The sequence below is a fragment of the Notolabrus celidotus genome, chromosome 8, assembly GCF_009762535.1.
Source record: "Notolabrus celidotus isolate fNotCel1 chromosome 8, fNotCel1.pri, whole genome shotgun sequence".
In the NCBI taxonomy this organism is placed as follows: Eukaryota; Metazoa; Chordata; class Actinopteri; order Labriformes; family Labridae; genus Notolabrus; species Notolabrus celidotus.
The window spans coordinates 22,379,895-22,397,636 of record NC_048279.1 but is presented as its reverse complement, the minus strand read 5'-3'; the positions used below and the strand labels follow the sequence as shown (position 1 = coordinate 22,397,636).

General features: G+C 38.3%; 2 protein-coding genes across 3 annotated transcripts in view; both read left to right on the top strand.

Moving 5' to 3' along the window:
* The first annotated feature begins 682 nt into the window (after positions 1-682).
* On the top strand, positions 683-14,756 carry si:rp71-46j2.7. Of its 2 annotated transcripts, XM_034690796.1 has the most exons (16): positions 683-1,165; positions 1,649-1,760; positions 3,835-4,048; positions 4,356-4,498; positions 5,622-5,790; positions 5,925-5,977; positions 7,715-7,905; positions 7,989-8,099; positions 8,240-8,365; positions 9,692-9,790; positions 9,867-10,025; positions 11,396-12,005; positions 13,449-13,512; positions 13,613-13,791; positions 13,873-13,961; positions 14,068-14,756. In XM_034690796.1, exons 1-16 carry the CDS (start codon positions 707-709, stop codon positions 14,164-14,166), a joined length of 2,877 nt encoding a protein of 958 aa, XP_034546687.1. In that variant the 5' UTR covers positions 683-706; the 3' UTR covers positions 14,167-14,756. The 2 variants fall into 2 exon arrangements, with proteins under 2 accessions (XP_034546687.1, XP_034546686.1); XM_034690795.1 differs by having other exon boundaries at positions 13,613-13,961.
* A 2,337-nt stretch (positions 14,757-17,093) lies between these two features.
* Positions 17,094-17,742, top strand: part of mrpl11 (mitochondrial ribosomal protein L11) — a 64,908-nt gene continuing 64,259 nt past the window's right edge. Inside the window, exon 1 of the mRNA XM_034690774.1 lies at positions 17,094-17,262. The gene's annotated coding sequence lies outside the window, so the exon portion shown is untranslated. The remainder of the gene's footprint in view (positions 17,263-17,742) is intronic.

Sequence of the window (17,742 nt, the reverse complement as noted above, 5' to 3'; positions counted from 1 at the left end):
CATTACATATTATATATATTACATATTTTCATACGCATTAATGAACTATGGTGTCACCCATACAGCATATCTCAATGTCCTCACTTAAATCTGTCTTTAAACAAATAGTCTTGTTTAAAGAGGTGGACAGTCTGAAGGTCAATATTGTGCAGTTACATTTGGAAATTGTATATATATATATATATATTGATTTGTAGCTTAGATTTGAGTCAGTTAACCAGGACAGTTTTTAGGATATATTTTTGTTTGATGCAAATAAACCAGTATTATAGCAACAATGTTATATTTTCTAGGGTTGGCTGTGGTGATGGGGCCCACTGAGATATCTTTCCAGGGGGCCAAGAATTCCTGGCGACGCACCTGGGGAACATAAGAGTTCATTTGCAAAAACAGATAACTCCGTTTTTATAAATTTTCAAAACACATATTTCTTTATGATATAGATTCCTAATAAAGTTGCTTTTTCAAGATATGTCTGTTTAGTAAATACATATTGACTTAGTCAAAGCCACCTAATCTCAGTTGATTGATCATACCAAAAGCTAGTATTGAAACAAATGTGTTTTTTGAAACATTTTTTAATTTTTCAAAAGTGAGTTAACTGTTTTTGCAAATTAACTCTTACTACTTTTATTTTTTATTCGTAACGCATCTTGTATTTCTTCGTGTATACTTTTACTAAACTACAAAGAAATTAGACAGACACATGCTGTCAGGTAAAGCTGTCACCTGTAGATGGCCTCGTGTCACAATCAGCAGCAGGCTCGCAAGGACTGTCTGCAGCCAATCACAGCTCCCAGTCAACCAGCCCCATAAAGTTCGCTCGTCTCCGCCGTTTCACTTCTCCGTTTGGAGGAAACCGCGTCGTCTTCTTCTCGGTGCTAAAGATGTGGAAGAAGCGCTCTGCTCTGGCTATGAGCAACGCGGATCGCCTCGAAGTGAGAGATACGTTGTTGTTGTTGTAGGAAATAAGAAGATGTATCTATGGCGCGTCTCCATCGCCATAACGCTCGGCTTGGTGTGGTATTTGTCAGACAGTGGGCGCACGGTAACTCAGTACTTTCTCTGCTTCCTCTTTTGTTTGACTACTCCGCTGTTATTCGGGGGCAGTGGGCGAGAGAGCGGCACTCAAACTGATGAAGACGCCAAGGAAAGATCACAGCAGGTATGATCATAATAAGCTGCAATTACCTGTTGCATTGCAAGTTTGTCTTTTAACTCAAGAGGAGAGTACTGCAGCATTATCAACACTGAGTCATGTTTGATTAAGTTAAACTGTAATGTGAGCAGGAGATGCATCTGAGATCATATTTTACTACTTTACACAGTCATCCTTCTTTTTCGGTTTTAAGGTAGATAAATCCACTTATAGGCCTGGTGGGATCTCTGATTTTCTTTGATCAGTTATACATCTGTGATCTATTGTTATGCCTTGTCTCACAAATATTCAGTTTTTGTGAAGACTTAAACATGTCACATTTTTTGAAACAGTCTCACTTATAGCCTCAGGCCTGGAAAAACTTGTTTTGACTCTACACATAGCTCACAGGGCCAAAAGTTCAGCACTACTAGTTGCACTTTTATCTGTGTTCCTGTACTTTTGAAGATATATCAAACCCAGGCAATTGACTCTCATTTGTTTTTGCAGGAAGCAGAAGAAGATGAGTTTTTTGTTGATTTGATTGATGGGGAAAGCAGCGAGCTGCAGACTGATCCAGCAGAGTCAGAGTATCCACATGTGAAGAGGTCTCTACAACAAGGTGAGGCTTGTTTGTAACACAAGAAATGTGTTTCTAAGTGGTTTAACAATGTTTATTTTTGCACTTTGCCTCCCTGTAGGCAAGTGTTTAAAAATCGTTGTAAGAAATCAAGGTTCTGCTCTTGACTGCAGGGTGTTTACTCAGCAAACCATAGCTGTGTTTTGACTTGACACAGTTGGAAAAGGACAGCTTTGCATAGATGCAGCTGGAGCAGGATCTCATGTTACATGCAGTGAGGAGGAGCATGAAGGAAAGAAAGAAAATGATGAAAAACACACCCTCTCAAAAAGATAGGCTTGCATGTGTTAAACAGGAAGTAGGGTCTTGGTTTAATGCTTCACTGAAGATCAGATAAGTCAAGATGAGCATAAGTGTGCATGTCATGCCGTTATTTAGATTTCTCAGTTTTAAAGTCTGGCCATTAAAACATTTGAAAACTGTAATGTTAGAAAATGGAAAATAAGCTCTTAGGCTTCTCTTATCAGCCATAGAAAAAGCTCTTCTTCATTCAAATGCATGAGCTACAAACCATCTGGGTCCAGCTTGACTCCTTTTTTTCTTGTTTCACAGCTTTCAGTCTGTCCTTCACACCACGTGCATGGTGTCTTTTTTCAGAAGAGACTCAGTTTCAAGTCTGACTTCTCATTTTGTTGGTTTAACAACACGCATAGCTGCAAGAACCTCAAATACATGGCAGGAAATGACACAGGTTTTTATAAAACATGTACAAATATTAAGCCATAATCACCCTGAAAACTTTAAGAGATGTGTTTTGTAAGAATATATTGCTGCGTTTGGAGAAAAAACTCCATGGTAAAACCTGGGACCTATGTCAGTACCAAGCAGCAACCTGCGGCCGTGAGAAATGAAGCCGATGCAGAGGTGCTAAAAACTGCAGTTACTTGAGTGTTCACTTGAGGCTGGCTTCAGATGTACTGGAAATCACTTACACATCCATTTAAAAAAAACGTGATCTTTACAGCATAATTTAACATGTTTACAGACTGGTTCCAAAACGGTTATGGTCTGAATAGCTCACTTCTTTATAGGCACACACTGTTCAGGGGGGTGACTGTTTTTATAACTCATATTTGAAGATACTAAGATCATGATTTTGCATAATTAGAGGCACAGCTGAGTTGACTGACAGGCGTGCACACTGAAGCTGTTAGCCAGAAGGACCAAAGCCCCCCTCAACTACACCTCCTTTGCCTCAAGCTAGATCGACCAGTTAGGTTGAGTCAGCATTTCTAATATGGCAACCACAGACGACAGGCTGCAAAAGATCGCTTCTGAAACAAATAGGTGACGTCACGGAGACTATGTCCCTGTATTATGCGGTCTATGGTCTGTATGCATTGCAGCCAATTATGGAAGCCCCAAGCTGACAAGCATTCATAGATTTGATTAACTGTGTTCTCTTGTGATAATGAGTTATTCTCGGTTGTATTCTTGAGATGTCAACTTATTTATCTAGGTTTCTCAGGGAAATAATTCTAGTATTCCCGTGAAAGCTGATTCATTTTTTATTTTAGTTGTCTTCTTGAGAACTTGACTTATTTTTGTGTATTTATTGTCAGAATAACAAAGCTTGTTTTTTTCACAATAACAGAATAATTTATTGGTAATCTAGAAATAAAATTGTGTCATAGCCCAAGATAAAAAAAATGTATGTATGCATTTCCACTTAGGGCTTCTGTAGCTGAAGACATGTTGAATAATTGTATTCAAACTCGTTTTTTGATCTTTTCATTTAATCTGCAGAATATTAATTATTTTCTTTAAAGTCTGAGTGCAATACTATGAAATACTTGTCTCTTTCTACCTGATGGGTAAATGATTTGTTTCTGTAAATAAAAACTAGTCGGTGTGTTTACCAATGAATAGACCCTCACAAGCAAAGGAAAATCCTGTCACGGATATTCATGCTGACTTTTGAAATGAATAAATTGGACAGGACTTCATCAAAAAGCGCTTTCAATTCACTGCCCTCCTTCAGTTTGATGTTCAGGAGGTTCTGTGAGCGTGGGAGATTGGTGTTAATGTGAATTTCCTTTGTGCTCGCTCTCCTTAGTGTTTGAGTGCGCCTACGCTCAGCTGGTCCTGCCTTGGTATGGCGTTCCTGAGCCTCCTGAGCGCCAGCCTCTCCACCAGGTGCTCAGCAGGGAGGTCGACTTTGTAATCGACCGGTTCATTGAGAGAGCCAAAGACTTTGATGTTTGCCAGGCGGTGGTGGGCTCCATTCGGATTCTGACCCAGCACTTGCATAATGCGAAGCAGTCTGAGAGGTGAGACTTTACCCCCCCTTTCTCTCTATAATGAGAAGTCTTGCTGCTTCAGTTACTCTTTGCACTCAGTTATGACTTCACTCAATAAAATCCTACATATTTTTATTGCCACCCATCAATAATTCACCTCGCTTTGACAAAGAAGTACACCAGAGGACATCAAGATGGCTGTTTTTCATAATGCTATAGGTTACAAGAGCTATAAGTCCCATCGAATTACAGAATCAGACATGTGACTATCAGAGATGTGGTGTGATAAACATCTATGATCCGTTGTTGTACTTCCTCATTTTGTTTTTTGTTTCAGAGAAATTCTGTTTACATCCAGATTAGATGAGATCGTAGTCCTCAGAGAGTTTTCTGATGCTCTGGTACGTAACCTTTTCCCAAAATCTCTCTGGAGCCAAGAAGTCAACCGCTGTGCCTTAAATGAGATCATTGCCATAAAGGGTAAGAAAGCCGTAAATTCTGTTTCCCACTCTCTTTCTCTCTCTGCAGGAATACAGCTACTTACATAAGAGCTAAGCCTCCCAGGACTCCTTTTTTTGAACAAATGTGAATCGTATGTAATCCCTTATTGTCTGTGGCATTACAGAGCTTAAGACATGAATTTAGGGCTACAAAAATGGAAGGCGCTTTTCACACTGATTTGCCATTTCCCTTTAGGGTTCTCTCTTTTTTTTTTTTAGTAACAGATAAAATGTCTCATCTTGCTGAGCAGGAGGTTTCAGCAATTATGCATGAGCATGGTTACAATAAGTGATTCTAGCAGCTGTGGTTAAATAATGACATGCATGTCCAGATTTCTCTTAATCTTGGCAGTGAGAAGCGTCTCATTTCAGATTTTCAACAGTTGGTTCATTATTGAGGGCTCTGCTGTATAGTTAAAATGATAATCCTGCTTTCTGCCTCATGTTATTTGATGTTTGTATCTTGGTTTTCTTTATGAATTAACACAGTTATTCAGCTTTTGGAAACATTTTTACCCTTTTTATCAACTACCAAGGCATAAAGAAGTAAACTTTAGGTTGATATGTAAAGGAAATGTTTTTAACATCCAGGGGTTTACAAATAAGTCGGAGATGTAGGGGTCATCCCTTTAAAATCTAGTTTTTCATGTTAAATTAGAAGCCCTCGGCTACTTTCAGATATTTATTGCTTATGTTTTTGTTTTTAAGAAAGATACTTACCCCTGAAATGTTCTGGTTGCATAGTTTTTTTTCTTTTTTGATTGATCAGATTGAACAGAAGCAAATGGTGTGTTTAATTAGAGAGCTTTTGAGGTGCTGGTGGGTGGTTTGCTTTCTCTATTAGAGAAACAAGTAAGCTGTTTCGGGCTTAATTATGAGCTAGAATAATCAGCAGCTGTTGCTAAATCGTGTCAGGAGAACAAATTAGCATTAAATAGGAAACGTTTAACTCTTCCTTAAAATAACTTTGATATTAAAAGTTTTTATGACACACTGCAGATGTTTTAAAAAGGGATATAATGTAAAATGTGCCTCTTCTTGCTGTGTTTGTATCACTAAAGACACACTCAGTAGGTTAAATTGTATCTGCTGTTTTTCCACAGGATTGGGTCATTTGGTGACGTGGCTGTCCGACCCCGACAACCTGAACCAGCTAGTCGTAAGCCAACTCGACAGCGCGTCTCCCAAAGGCTCTGTGGAGGAGCTGTGTGGATCAGACTCGGATCAGACCTCTCTAGCATCACAGGAGGGTGAAGCAGAGGGCAGCGAAGTGTGAGTGGCTGTCACCTGTCCTGGCTGGCTTGACCTGGTCACACTGAGCCTCGAGCCAACAACCGTATTAGAGCCACCGCCTGTGTTTTGAAATTGGAACTGACCTTTTTTTCATTTTTTTTGTTTTTATTTAGCTTGGAGGGAGCAGGGATTTCAACCAGGGCCAGAACTAAAGCCAAAAGAAAAAGTGAGTTTTGTGTTTGTTGTAATTAAAAAGACTTAATTAATCCAAAGCTGTGTCACACTTTCACCAGAAAACATTTTACATGAGGACGATTGATCCTTGAGAGACAGATGGAGGAGTTTGTAGGCGTTGGAAAATAAAAGCATGCACTTGCATAACATCTTGTTCAACAGTTTGATGAATACCAATGTGTTTACAGCTATCCGACATTATAATTTTCTTTACCAGTATTCCCTTCAGAGCATGATTAATTCCTAGTTTCTATTATAAGTTTGTTCAGACGGCTAATTACACTAATGCAAAGCTGAATGTCAAATAGTTTCTATGCAGTGTTCCAGTGACTCCTATCTCTTTATATTACTAACAGTTCAGCAGAGCTGATGAGTGAATACAAATTAATTATGCAATGATTATGGATCCTGTGATGCGATAAGTGTGTATTTTCTGCAATAGTCACATCACTGGTTCTGGCATAATCCGTATGTTGGTTGCGATACAAATTCAGGGTTAGGCTTTTGAAATGGTTATAACGTTAGAGGTTGAATTACTGATGCTTTTAGGGCTGAATAATGTAGAATATATCTCAACTGTTTTGAAATGCTTTGAAGCTCAAAAGTCTTAACACTTCCTCTGGAATCAGGAAGGAAATGCGTTTTGAAAAATGATCACTCACTCATATTTTAGCAATTTAAGAACTGACTATAATGACAGAAAGCATGTTTGAGAAAAATATATGTGATGTGTATTTTAATCTTCTAGTTTGACCCATGTTGCTTCTGTTCTATTAGATGAGGGGGGCTGTATGAATCTGAGGCAGTATTATACAGTCAATGAATTTGAAGATTGAAATTAGATTAATGTATTACTATTTTGGCCACAATCTTGGAACCCATCAGATATTGTTTGGAGACGTTTACCTCCGGGAATGATGGTCAACTTTCAATCATCCCAGCTATCCAGCAGTTAGCATCAAATCACTTTCAGCCAAGACTTCTTTAAATCCACCATGTGTTGCATGGTCCACAGTCTAGTGAGCAAGCTGAGAAGTGACTGAGTGTTCAGCTCAAATGAACTATGTCAGCAAAAAAAAAGGCTGTCATTCCTCAGTTGATTACACCCCCCAGAGTTGCCCCTGCTTGTCTCATTCTGGTGGGTCTGAGTTTTGCTGTTAATAGTACGTTACACAGAGGATTTATTCTGGCTTACTTCATTGATATGAGGCTGAAAGAGACACTCATTTATCCCAATAAAGGGTTAAGGATTTGGAAAAGTAGCAACATCATGATGAAAAGTATAAATGTAAGTTTTTTCAGATCTGTCCTCATGAGAAGGAAACTATTTTTAAAGGGTTTTTTAGTGAGCAGATATGTTTATAAATAAATCATCCAATTGATGCCGATGGGAGCTGGGTTTTCATTACAGCAGATTGCGTTCTGCTTGCTTTTGCTCTTCATCCACATTTCTTCTCTGCATAAAACTGAGCCTGCTGAAACGTGATTAGTCACTACTACTTGGACTACTTACAGATACCAGACCACTTCCATAGTCCAGGCTCCTGAGTACATATTCAACATTTTTATATAAAGTCTGTAAGTGCAGATTATTTTGTCTATCAACACAATTCAGTTTATTGGAAAGTACAAGTGTGCTCTTTAGAGTTTTAGTGTATAAAAAAAGATAAAAGAGACTGTAAAAAAGGTAAATACTCTGGGTGTTTAAATTGTGTTTTGTCATTTTCAGGCAACAAGTTAAAAGAAGGATGGTCAAAGTTTGTGGACAAGATGAAGACCAAGAAGGCGAAGAAGAAGAAGATGAAGAAGATGGAGCAGGAGCTGGTGATGAGGATCATGGCCATCCAGGGTGACGTGTCTAATGACGAGGATGCCAGCAGCAGGGAGGGCTCTGTCTACAGCCACCAGGACTCTGACAGAGTGAGTCTGCGTTTGATAACACCACACATTAAACAAAAGAGGACAAGTTGTGAAACGTGCCAGATTCATTCTAATTTTTTTAGGAGGACAGTGATCTGGAGAACTACCTGACGAGCGTCCAGGAGGACATGATGGAATTCAAGCTGTCATATGAAATGTGGCGCGTGGGCCGCTGGGCTGTCAGCATCCCTCGTGTGAGTTAAAAACATCACGAGAGTGTGGAATGTCCCGGGGGCTTGTTATCTGTCTTGAGAGGCTCTGTAAAAGCTTGTCCTTGGATGGTATGTTAATGTTTGAGCTGAATGATTGAGTAGGTGTTAACTTTTTTTCATAGGCGTACTGGGAGGATGAGGAGCTGAACTTTATGGTTCACCTGGAGGAGAAGGACAACCCTGAGAACCTGCAGTGGGACATCAAGAAGACTTACATGGATGTGATCTACTTCCGCAACAGATGGCAGGTAGAAGGAAGATGGAAAGATGTGTTTTCTGTTTTTATGTATACTAAAAAAAATCTGAGAGATGTTGCTCACCTTTTGAGGATGTAATATATGCTTCTGTTTAGTATAAGAAGAGTGTTTCTGTTATTTTCTTGACTGCATCTCTACCAATTAGGGTAATATGACAGAAAAACCTGTTGTATAATGCACTATTGGTAAACTTGACCATCTACCAGAACACCTTTTGAAAACAGTTTAAATAAAGTTGTGTATTAAAGCCATCTATAAAGGTAAGAATAACTGAAGGATTGTTGCATACAGCTGCATTACTTCAATACAAGAGTACCTGATAATAAAAGGACTACTGAATCTCAAGACTTAATTCTGCAAGTAAGATGAAACCTAGCTGAAAACCATATGTCTTCTTCATGGTGTTTTGATGCAGCATTTAAGAAAGGGCTCTGTACATACTGAAAAAACCCACTTGTGAACTCGCTCCAACTTCTTATCATTAATTCATCTATTTTTAGAGAGTGGAAAACAGCACCATGCCTGTTCAGGCTCACTTGTCAACAGCTTTCTATCTGCTACTTCTAACTTTCCCTGTGAGCAGAGGGATACTGGCTTCCTCTTGTAGATATTTAAATCATTGACTTCATCTCTACGTTGATGCACAAGGGAAATCTTGTCACATAATTAAATTTGCTTCCTGATATTGTTATCAGAATACGCTTAAGCGCGTTATTACAGCCTGTTTAAACGTGTGTTCAACTGGTTAGATTACATACTTATCAGCATGGCCGGTGTGAGTGTGGGCTGGAGGTTTACAGATCAAGTCTCAAAGATAACATGGAGGAGAAATTTTGTTGAAGCAATTTAAAAAACACTAATTTGTTTATCTAAATGAAAACATGTTTTTGGTAGCTGAATTCATTCTCTCTGCCCATGCTGGCCGTTAAGACATTACCTCTGTGTCCAGTTCCAAAATATTTGCACTGAAAAGGCAAAAGATGCAGAAGAACCCCAAAAAGTGAGATTGCTAATTATTCATACAGCTGAACTAACTTTTACTAAAAGAATATCTTCTGTTTGTCTGGATTTTTAGTTTCAGCTTCAGTGAACAGTTGAGCTTACTGTCTGTTCAGCATGAGTCAGATGGATGATGGAAGCATTGTTGTGAAAACAAACCACAGCTTTTGTCACAAGTCTGGAATTCAGCTCATGTCAACCACAAAATATAATTGCAACCAAATGGGATTAAGTGTTACAACTTCAGTCAGATGTGTAAAAGCAAGAACTGTAAAGTCTTTAGGCTGCCTTGATATGAAACATGTTTTGTTTTCTCAGGATTCAACTAGTCTGCCCTCCATCCCAGTGCTGGAGGAGTTGGAGGCAAACAATGGGATCGAAGAAGAAGCACGAGTGTCAGTGGAGCATTTTCTGCAGGTGACACACATGAACAAACACGTGTTGACATAAACTCTTGAAAATCTTGATAAATCAATCATTTTTTGCTTTCCAGGGATTAGTATCTGACGGTCTGATCGGTCACACTCAGCCGGTCTTTCAGTTCCTCTGTCCCCTCGAAAAACTGCTGAATGAGGAGGAACATTATGGAGGTGTGTGGGGCTTACTCAGCGGCTTGGCTTACTTCCTGACTCCTGGTCAAGAAGAAGAAGAGGTAAAGTTTCACATGTCTGCTTCTCACAGCTTTAAAGTGTATTCTGGCTTTTGCATTCTCCTTATATCTACAAAACTTCTGTTGGGACACAAAAAAGCATCAATTTGAAAAAATCTGTTTTAAGATGGATCTGTGGTGTTAAAATGACAATGTCAAGCGTAAAAATCCTTAACGGGTAACAGACAACGGTTCAACTCTGACCTACTTTCTATGGTTTTGCACACTTACACCCTGCATTCCTTCTTGCGTACTTTTTTTCTTTTCCCTGTAGTCTGTACTGCTGCTGCCGTAACAAAGAATGTATTTTGCATGCATAACACAAATAATCAAGAAACCCTACTCTGCCATAACAAAGTGCCTTGAACTCAAGCCCTGTTAGTGTCTCTCACTATCTGCAGGGAAAAATGTGAATATTATTGAAAAACAGTCGCCTTACTGATGTCAATTGCTAAGCTTGCCAGTCGATGTGACTTATCTCCTGCTGCACTCTGGATTTTGGGATAGAATAGCCGAAAGCACTCTGACTTACACGCTGCAAAAAGTGACTGGGTGTAGTCAGATTTTTTGTTTGGCATACTGCATCTTACATGAAAATATCAGGAAGAACTAAATATATTTCTGGCTTACTGATTTTGGTGTTGGAACTCCCACAGTTTCCCCAAGCCAAAAAGGATTATTATTGACATCACTTACTTTTGGTTTAACTCCAAATAAAGTGATTTTAATTATGAACTAAATATTGGATCAGCTGTTGGCTCGTACATTATTTCATACCTTTTTTTGATGTGGGTAATAGCGTTATCAGTAGCTGGTGATGTGAAATGCTAGTAAATGAGATACAAAACATTACACAGTAGGTATAAGGAGACAAGTGATAGACCTTTTCCTAACTTGGTGCTGGTTGGACTTTGTTAGAGAAATATTGCTCTGTTCCAAGATGTCAGGATGTGATTTCCATGTGAGTCATCTTCATTTAACATTAATACAACCAATGAGGCAAGAGTATTCACTAAGTTGTCAGCTGGAGGTTGAGTTTAAAAAATGGATCCTACATTCCCCACAATGCAACAATAACACAAGATTCAATTGCTGGATCAATGCCTGTGTGTTTTGTTCTCTGCATAAAATGTGAACGTTTTCAGGCTGATGTCTCTGATAGGTTAGCAGAGCTCCTTTTTCATACTATATAAATTAATTCACAATTTTAAAATATATCTATATAGGACCTCCTTTAATGGGAAATCTTGAAATTGTCCTTCTGGAAATTTGAATTATTTTATGTTCATCCACTGGTGTTTGTTTCTGTATCATCAAGGCACCAGCAGATCAGAGTCATCTACTACAAGCTGATTATTTTGTTTTCTTTGCAGGGCTCGAGCCCTCAAACAGAGACTCCAAAAGGATTCACAACACCATCCTCACATCCAGAATCCACAGCCCTGCCTTTAGAAATCCATGGTGCCTCTGCCATAAAGAGCCGTGATGCTCCTGCTGCTCCAATCCCAACTATTGTTATCTCCCAGATTGATTCAGAAGTGGAGGAAGAAAACGAAAAGGAGCCTCAGTCTGCAAATGAAAATTCTCCCCAAGACAAAGCAGAGGACTCGGATAACCCCTTAACCTCTCACTTTAAAATGATTTTCAAAGGACTGACCCGATCTAGGTCACAGGAGTCTCTGGTATCAACAAAATCCAACGGGGATGATGACCCTCCTGATTCAGACTCGACGCCGCACAGCAGCCAGAATGGAGGCATGCAGGGGGATAGCGCAGAGGGTCCATCGTGGCTCCATTTCAGTGCGAGGTCAAATAAAAAGGAGAAAATATGCTTCAAGGTGTCTGGTGGAGCGAACAAGGCCAAAGGGAAGGATCAGGGCAGTTTGCTGAGAGGGGAGGACTTGCAGTTTCAGAAGAGCCAAGTGAACTGGGAGCAGCTGGAGGCGACCAAAGCCATATTTGATCTGCTGAAAGAAATCTCTGGTTTGTCGAGTATTCACACTCTAGGGGAAGATTTTTAACAGCATTAAGAGCCTCAGAATCATATCAGTGGTTTTGTGCTCTGCAGAGAATCAGCTAGAAATCTGTTGCTTATTACTGCCAGAATTTTTAAAGCACGCTGCAACACTTAAGATTGATTAGTACATTTTTCTACAAATATTTAAACAGAGCAGAGAAAATAAGTAAAACAGTCTAACAATCCAGTAGAGACTTCATACGTGCTTGATAAATCAAACCCTTTGCAGTGAGCCTTTTGTTTGTTTTAATAACCCTGTGGTGTTTTAAGGGGAAAGCATGGACCGGTTTGATGACTCTCTTTTAGATGGTGCATTCATGTGCTTGTGACAAGTTCTTACAGTCCATGTCTGAGAGTTGGCAGACCAATGGCAGGCCATATTGTGAAAAAGAAATGAAGAATGATGATAGTCATTAACATGTAGGAGGAAAAAGTTAATTGGGTAGCTGTGGACTGAAAGGTTTTATGCAACTGCCTTAGCATAGACAAAGAATATCTAAAATACAAATGCAGAAGAAGCTTGACATGCAAGGTTTGCAAAATGATTCACTACTCTACCAATAAGCCTCATCTGGATACAAGAACACAACCTTAACCCAGTGGCTTAACTTGCATTTATAAAAGGAAATAAAAATGTAAACAGCCGGAAAGATTTGGTCTAGTGGGAGGCTTGTTAAGTCTTCATTAATCAACAGTTTTAACACTGGGCCAGAGGTCTCTAATGAGGCCAAGTTAGCCGAGCATTAACAAGACATGTTCTGTCAATTTATCAATACAGACAAAAAACTGGAGAGAGCCTTGGAGGGAGACGACAAGAGGGAGATGCTTACAATTCAGCTGACGAGAAATAACAGAACAGCACCTTTCATACGAGGGTATTCAGGAAGCCTGCCCTCTTCCTTTTGCTTTTGTATTTTGATGCGTTTTGTAGATTTGGGGAGTTAACCTTTAGGCTGAGTGTTTTGCCCTCAGCCGATAACAGAATGCAGGATGTGAGGATCAGAATTTGTAATATCGTAGGGTCAGTGTGCCAGCTTATAAGCATGCGTCCAAGAGGAGGCAACTGCTGTGGAGAGGCCAGCTCTAAATGCTGTGGATACAAACCACAACAGACAAATCCAAACAGCTTTGACTTTGAAAACAAATCTATCAAGTTGCTGGTGAACAGAGTTGAGCATCTAGGTGATGTTTGTTCTAAGAGGTCTTCTTTTTTTCTGTCTGTTGGATGTTAAGAGAAAAAACTAAATTCAGAGATAGTTAATCTTTAGCAAGCAGTATTGAGTACTGCGTATCAGTTGTGGTGTGGTTCTGCCTTCCTGTGGTGTGTATTTAAAAGCTTGCAGGAAAGCCAAGGTTGTTTCTCACAATGCTCTTGAGGATGTACTTAAACATTTTGTTTGTCTTAACAGGAAATTCCATCCTCATAAACATATTTGACGCAATTTTGAAACCTGTGATGCCCATCTTGAAAAAGTATGTTTGTCACACTTCAGTCAGTTATTGTTTTTTTTTTTTGGGACTGCTTGGATCCTAATCTGTGAATGATTTTTGGTTGTCATCTTTCCTCCTCTAGAAAAGTGAACGCTTTCCTGAACAAGATGAACCCAACAGAACAGCAGATGGCCGTGTACATCGACACTATGCGGGACAAACAGTGGCCAGACTGTCAACCAGCAACTCCTTCTCCGCCTCGCACCGAAGAGGAGAAGAACGAGACGAGGGACAAAGCCCACAACCTAATCAGTGCCAGATGTACGGGACAAATTCTCAAGTATGTTGACTTTGACTTCATTAAAATACAATTTCCATTATACTTTTTATTTCTGTCTCTAGATTCAAACTATCTCGTCTTGAAGAAGACAGACATGGAGGCTGTTTTTAATCTATTCCAGGAAAGTGAGGAAAACAAAACACTTGTTTATGTGAGTATCTCAGCACTAACTTCCTCTCAGTTTATATCTTCTCACTAGATATTTGAGGTAGCATATAAACATCTATTTGATTATGCATTGTTATCTCTTGTTTCAGATGCTCTTGTCATTCCTGTTGAAAGAGTTTTTCCCTGATGAGCATTCCCTCAATGTGAGCGCTGTGGCCTTACACAAAGTGACCAACTCGACCAGCTAATCTGTAAATCCTTTTATTGTCTTTTAATGTTTCTTTTTAAGTGACATTTTATAATATCCAATTATTTATTAAACATCTTAAATGCCTTTAAAATATTTGTGACAGTTTCTGTATCAGTGTCACTGTACTTTCTGGGATTTTTACCTCAATCATACTGTGAACAGTCTTGGATTTTGTTTATTTTTTATATTGTACAGATGATTTGAATTTGTTAATGAGTGACCTGGACTTATTTGTTTGTGAAAGCAGAAACATTCTTTGTGAGAGCCAGTTTTCTAAATGGTGTTTTTATTGTTAACCTAAAATTTACAGTTTAAAAATCACCCTTCACGTTTTAATGTAAAAGAGGTTGATATTTCTAAAACATTTACTGTCACTTTGAGCACTTATGTATGGTGAATGTAAATGCATGATGTGTAACATTGCCTCAAGTTTTGTTTGATGGAATATCTCACAATAACTGATCTCATAAATCTGTCAAACTTTACATTACCACTGTCAAAGGAAACTTGAAGTTGTGTTAAGGTATGGTAAGGTAAATAACTAGATCTTTTTTTTTTTTCAAATAAAATATTTTAATAACTTTTTAATGTTGTTCTGGTTTGGAGTTCTTAAGGTAATTGAGACTGCAACAAATAAATAAAGTAATTATATCATTAAATATAAAACAGAAATAAGCAGCTGATACTAGCAGCCTTTTCTGCTCTAAAGCAAAATTTAAGTAAAAGCTTAACAAGTTTATCCTCCAAGGAAAATATGAAGGGAAATGTATTTGAATAATTGTTTTGATAAAGTTATGTTTTGGTTACATGCTGGTTCGTTCACATTTTGCTTGGATTTAGCTCCCCACTAATACATTTAAAAATAAATAAGCATAGGGCTCCATATATTTGAACCTCTATTTGGTAAATGTTTTACCACTCAGCAGGAAAAAATAATACCCATCAACTTTGGTCAAGTTTTCATAACTACATAGAAGTGCTTTTCCTGATGCTCACACTGTTTCAATTTGGAAGTGTAACGAAATTAATTGCAGGATTATTCTGGTCCAGGTCCCAGAGAAGATTATCTTTCAGCATAACGGCATGATATTTGTACTGAAGTTCCCCTGAGCCAGGTAACACCATTACATTTAGCCGAACACTTTGATTTAGTGGAAACTAGTCAGGCTTATTTGATCCTATTAGTAGCAAGAGGTGATTACTTCTTAACATGAATAAAAAAATTATTCATTATTGATATTAACATACAGGTGACTGTCGAGTCTGTGCTTTAATAACCTCAAGGATGAAGCTGGTTCACTCTTTGCATACTCATTAAAAAGAACCCTCTATACCCTCAATTATTTTGTTAAAGATTATTATTACACTTTTAAACAGTTGTTCAGAAAACCTGTTTTGGACCTGTTCAACATGTTTCTACATTTGCACATTGAGGTCCCTGAATTTATAGGCTGATAAGTTGCCATTCTGATCCTAAATCACATCAGATTAGCCTTAATAGACCTTTTTCTGATAATCATAATAATAGTTGAAGAAATCAGAAAGCTGTTGGTGTGACTTTGTGCTAAGCATTGATTATCAACCTTGAAAAAAAGAGTATACTTCTATAGCTGTTAATGCTGCAAGGAAAAAGAGAAAAGTATGACATAATAGCATAATAAAAAATGTTTATTTATAAATGTTCATAGAGTACTGAAGTTAATGGCACACAATAACATCAGGAAGCTACTATGCTGATAGAAAATGAAAATAGCACACATTGTTCGTTCACAACTCAAATGATGCCTCACTGCAACAACAACAATAATTTCATCAACATATGTGTATTTCAATATTTGAATATTTCTTAGTCCTTTATTTAAGAAGAACTGCATCTACTGCCCCTTTAATACAAATATTTTTGTTTTTCTTTCTTTCCTTCTTTTTTCTTAAGTGAGGCAGCACATGTTCCGACCTTCACAACAACATTTGACAAGACAAAGACAGTAACATAGCACTATAAGTCCACAGACCTATGCGTATCTGTATACCATCCACCACTATATGTTTCCTCTAAAAACCTTCCCCAAGGCTGGAGAGGAGTGAACACCAGAAGTCTTGAAAAACATGTCCTCTGTTTGTCTTTCTGCAGTCAGTTTCTCTAGGGGTACAAATGGTGCCAATTGATCAAGGAATATCTTTAAGTTTGGGGAAGATTGACTTTTCCAAGATAAAAGGATAATTTTTTGGGCAAAATATGGTATTGTAATTAATAATCTGCACCACGCTGACTACTGCCCCCCCCCCCCCCTTCATCATCATCTCATCCCGAACTGACTCTCGACTGCTGCTGGCATTATAATGCATAATATACTGTTTTAGAATTATCTTGCCATATTATATTATGTTATATTACATTATTATTGCGACTACAACTCATGGTCATATTACATACCCATATTTATTTTTATTTATTAATTTGTCATTACCAACCATAATCACACCATGTCAACCTGTCACTACTGAAACATTTTTAATACTGCCTGTAATTACTTCTATTTAATCTAATTCCATTGTAACATTGTATATATCTAAATTGTATTCTAGCTTTATTTATCTATTTTTATTTTTACTTATTTTATTTTATTTTACTTATTGAAACTTCTTCTTGATTGTACTTATGTCTGGGCTGCTGTAACAATTGAATTTCCCCCCCGGGGGATCAATAAAGTAATATCTTATCTATCTTATCTTATCTTAAATAAATATTTGGCAAATAATTTAATAAATAAAGATAAGGTTTCTGATCAAGTTTCACTTTTAAAACTGATTCTGTGAATCAGTGAATTTAGTTCCAGAAATGTGTTTGAGCAATTCACACTGCCAAAATGTTGTTTTTTAATTGCTCATAAAAAAATTTAAAAATCAACTTCCACTTGTCCTTGTGCCAGAGCTCAGCTCACTTTATGCTCCCGCTGCTGCACTTGCTCCTCCACACCAGCAGGTGGCAGCCCTGGGATTAACAGAGACTCACAGACCGCCGTGTTCAGTAATCCAAGATGTCTGCGCCCTGAAGGATGCTGCTGACGGCGTGAAGGTACAGGACAGTTGACAGGTATGTTAAAACAGACGATTACAGCGTTTCTATGTGTTTTAACACAGTCCTCTTTGATCTGCTGTGAATACTTTGAGCTGTTTGATGTGAAACCTGAAGCGTTGGTGCAGATAGCATGTAGCCTCTTACTGTTCAGTGTAACAGTGGGCAGACAGCTACTGCTTTGTATCTACTCGTTTAGGAAGTGTCCATGTTTGCTCGTTTGCCCTTGAATAGCAGCATTACAGTACGAGTAATGTGCATTGTCAGTCCTTCATGCGTGTTCTCGAAATGAGATGCTTCTTGACTCGAGATTTGACTTCTGAAACGGTAACCTCAACACACTATGGGGCTGGAAAGGTCCATTTAATGCTGAAATAGTAGCTCAGTTTGTTTCTTACTTAGCCCTCAAGTGTTGTCAGCAGTGGTAGACAAAATACAGCTTCATTACTGAAGTCAAAGTATCATACTCCAGGTCAATATTACTCCATTACAAGTGAA

Bases quoted from the DNA above. Each gene is read 5' to 3' on its own strand.
- si:rp71-46j2.7 (XM_034690795.1), top strand. From the start codon at position 707: ATGCTGTCAGGTAAAGCTGTCACCTGTAGATGGCCTCGTGTCACAATC. The intron at 4,499-5,621 runs GTAAGAAAGCCG...GTTTTTCCACAG, and splicing joins TGAGATCATTGCCATAAAGG to GATTGGGTCATTTGGTGACG. The intron at 10,026-11,395 runs GTAAAGTTTCAC...TTTTCTTTGCAG, and splicing joins CTGGTCAAGAAGAAGAAGAG to GGCTCGAGCCCTCAAACAGA.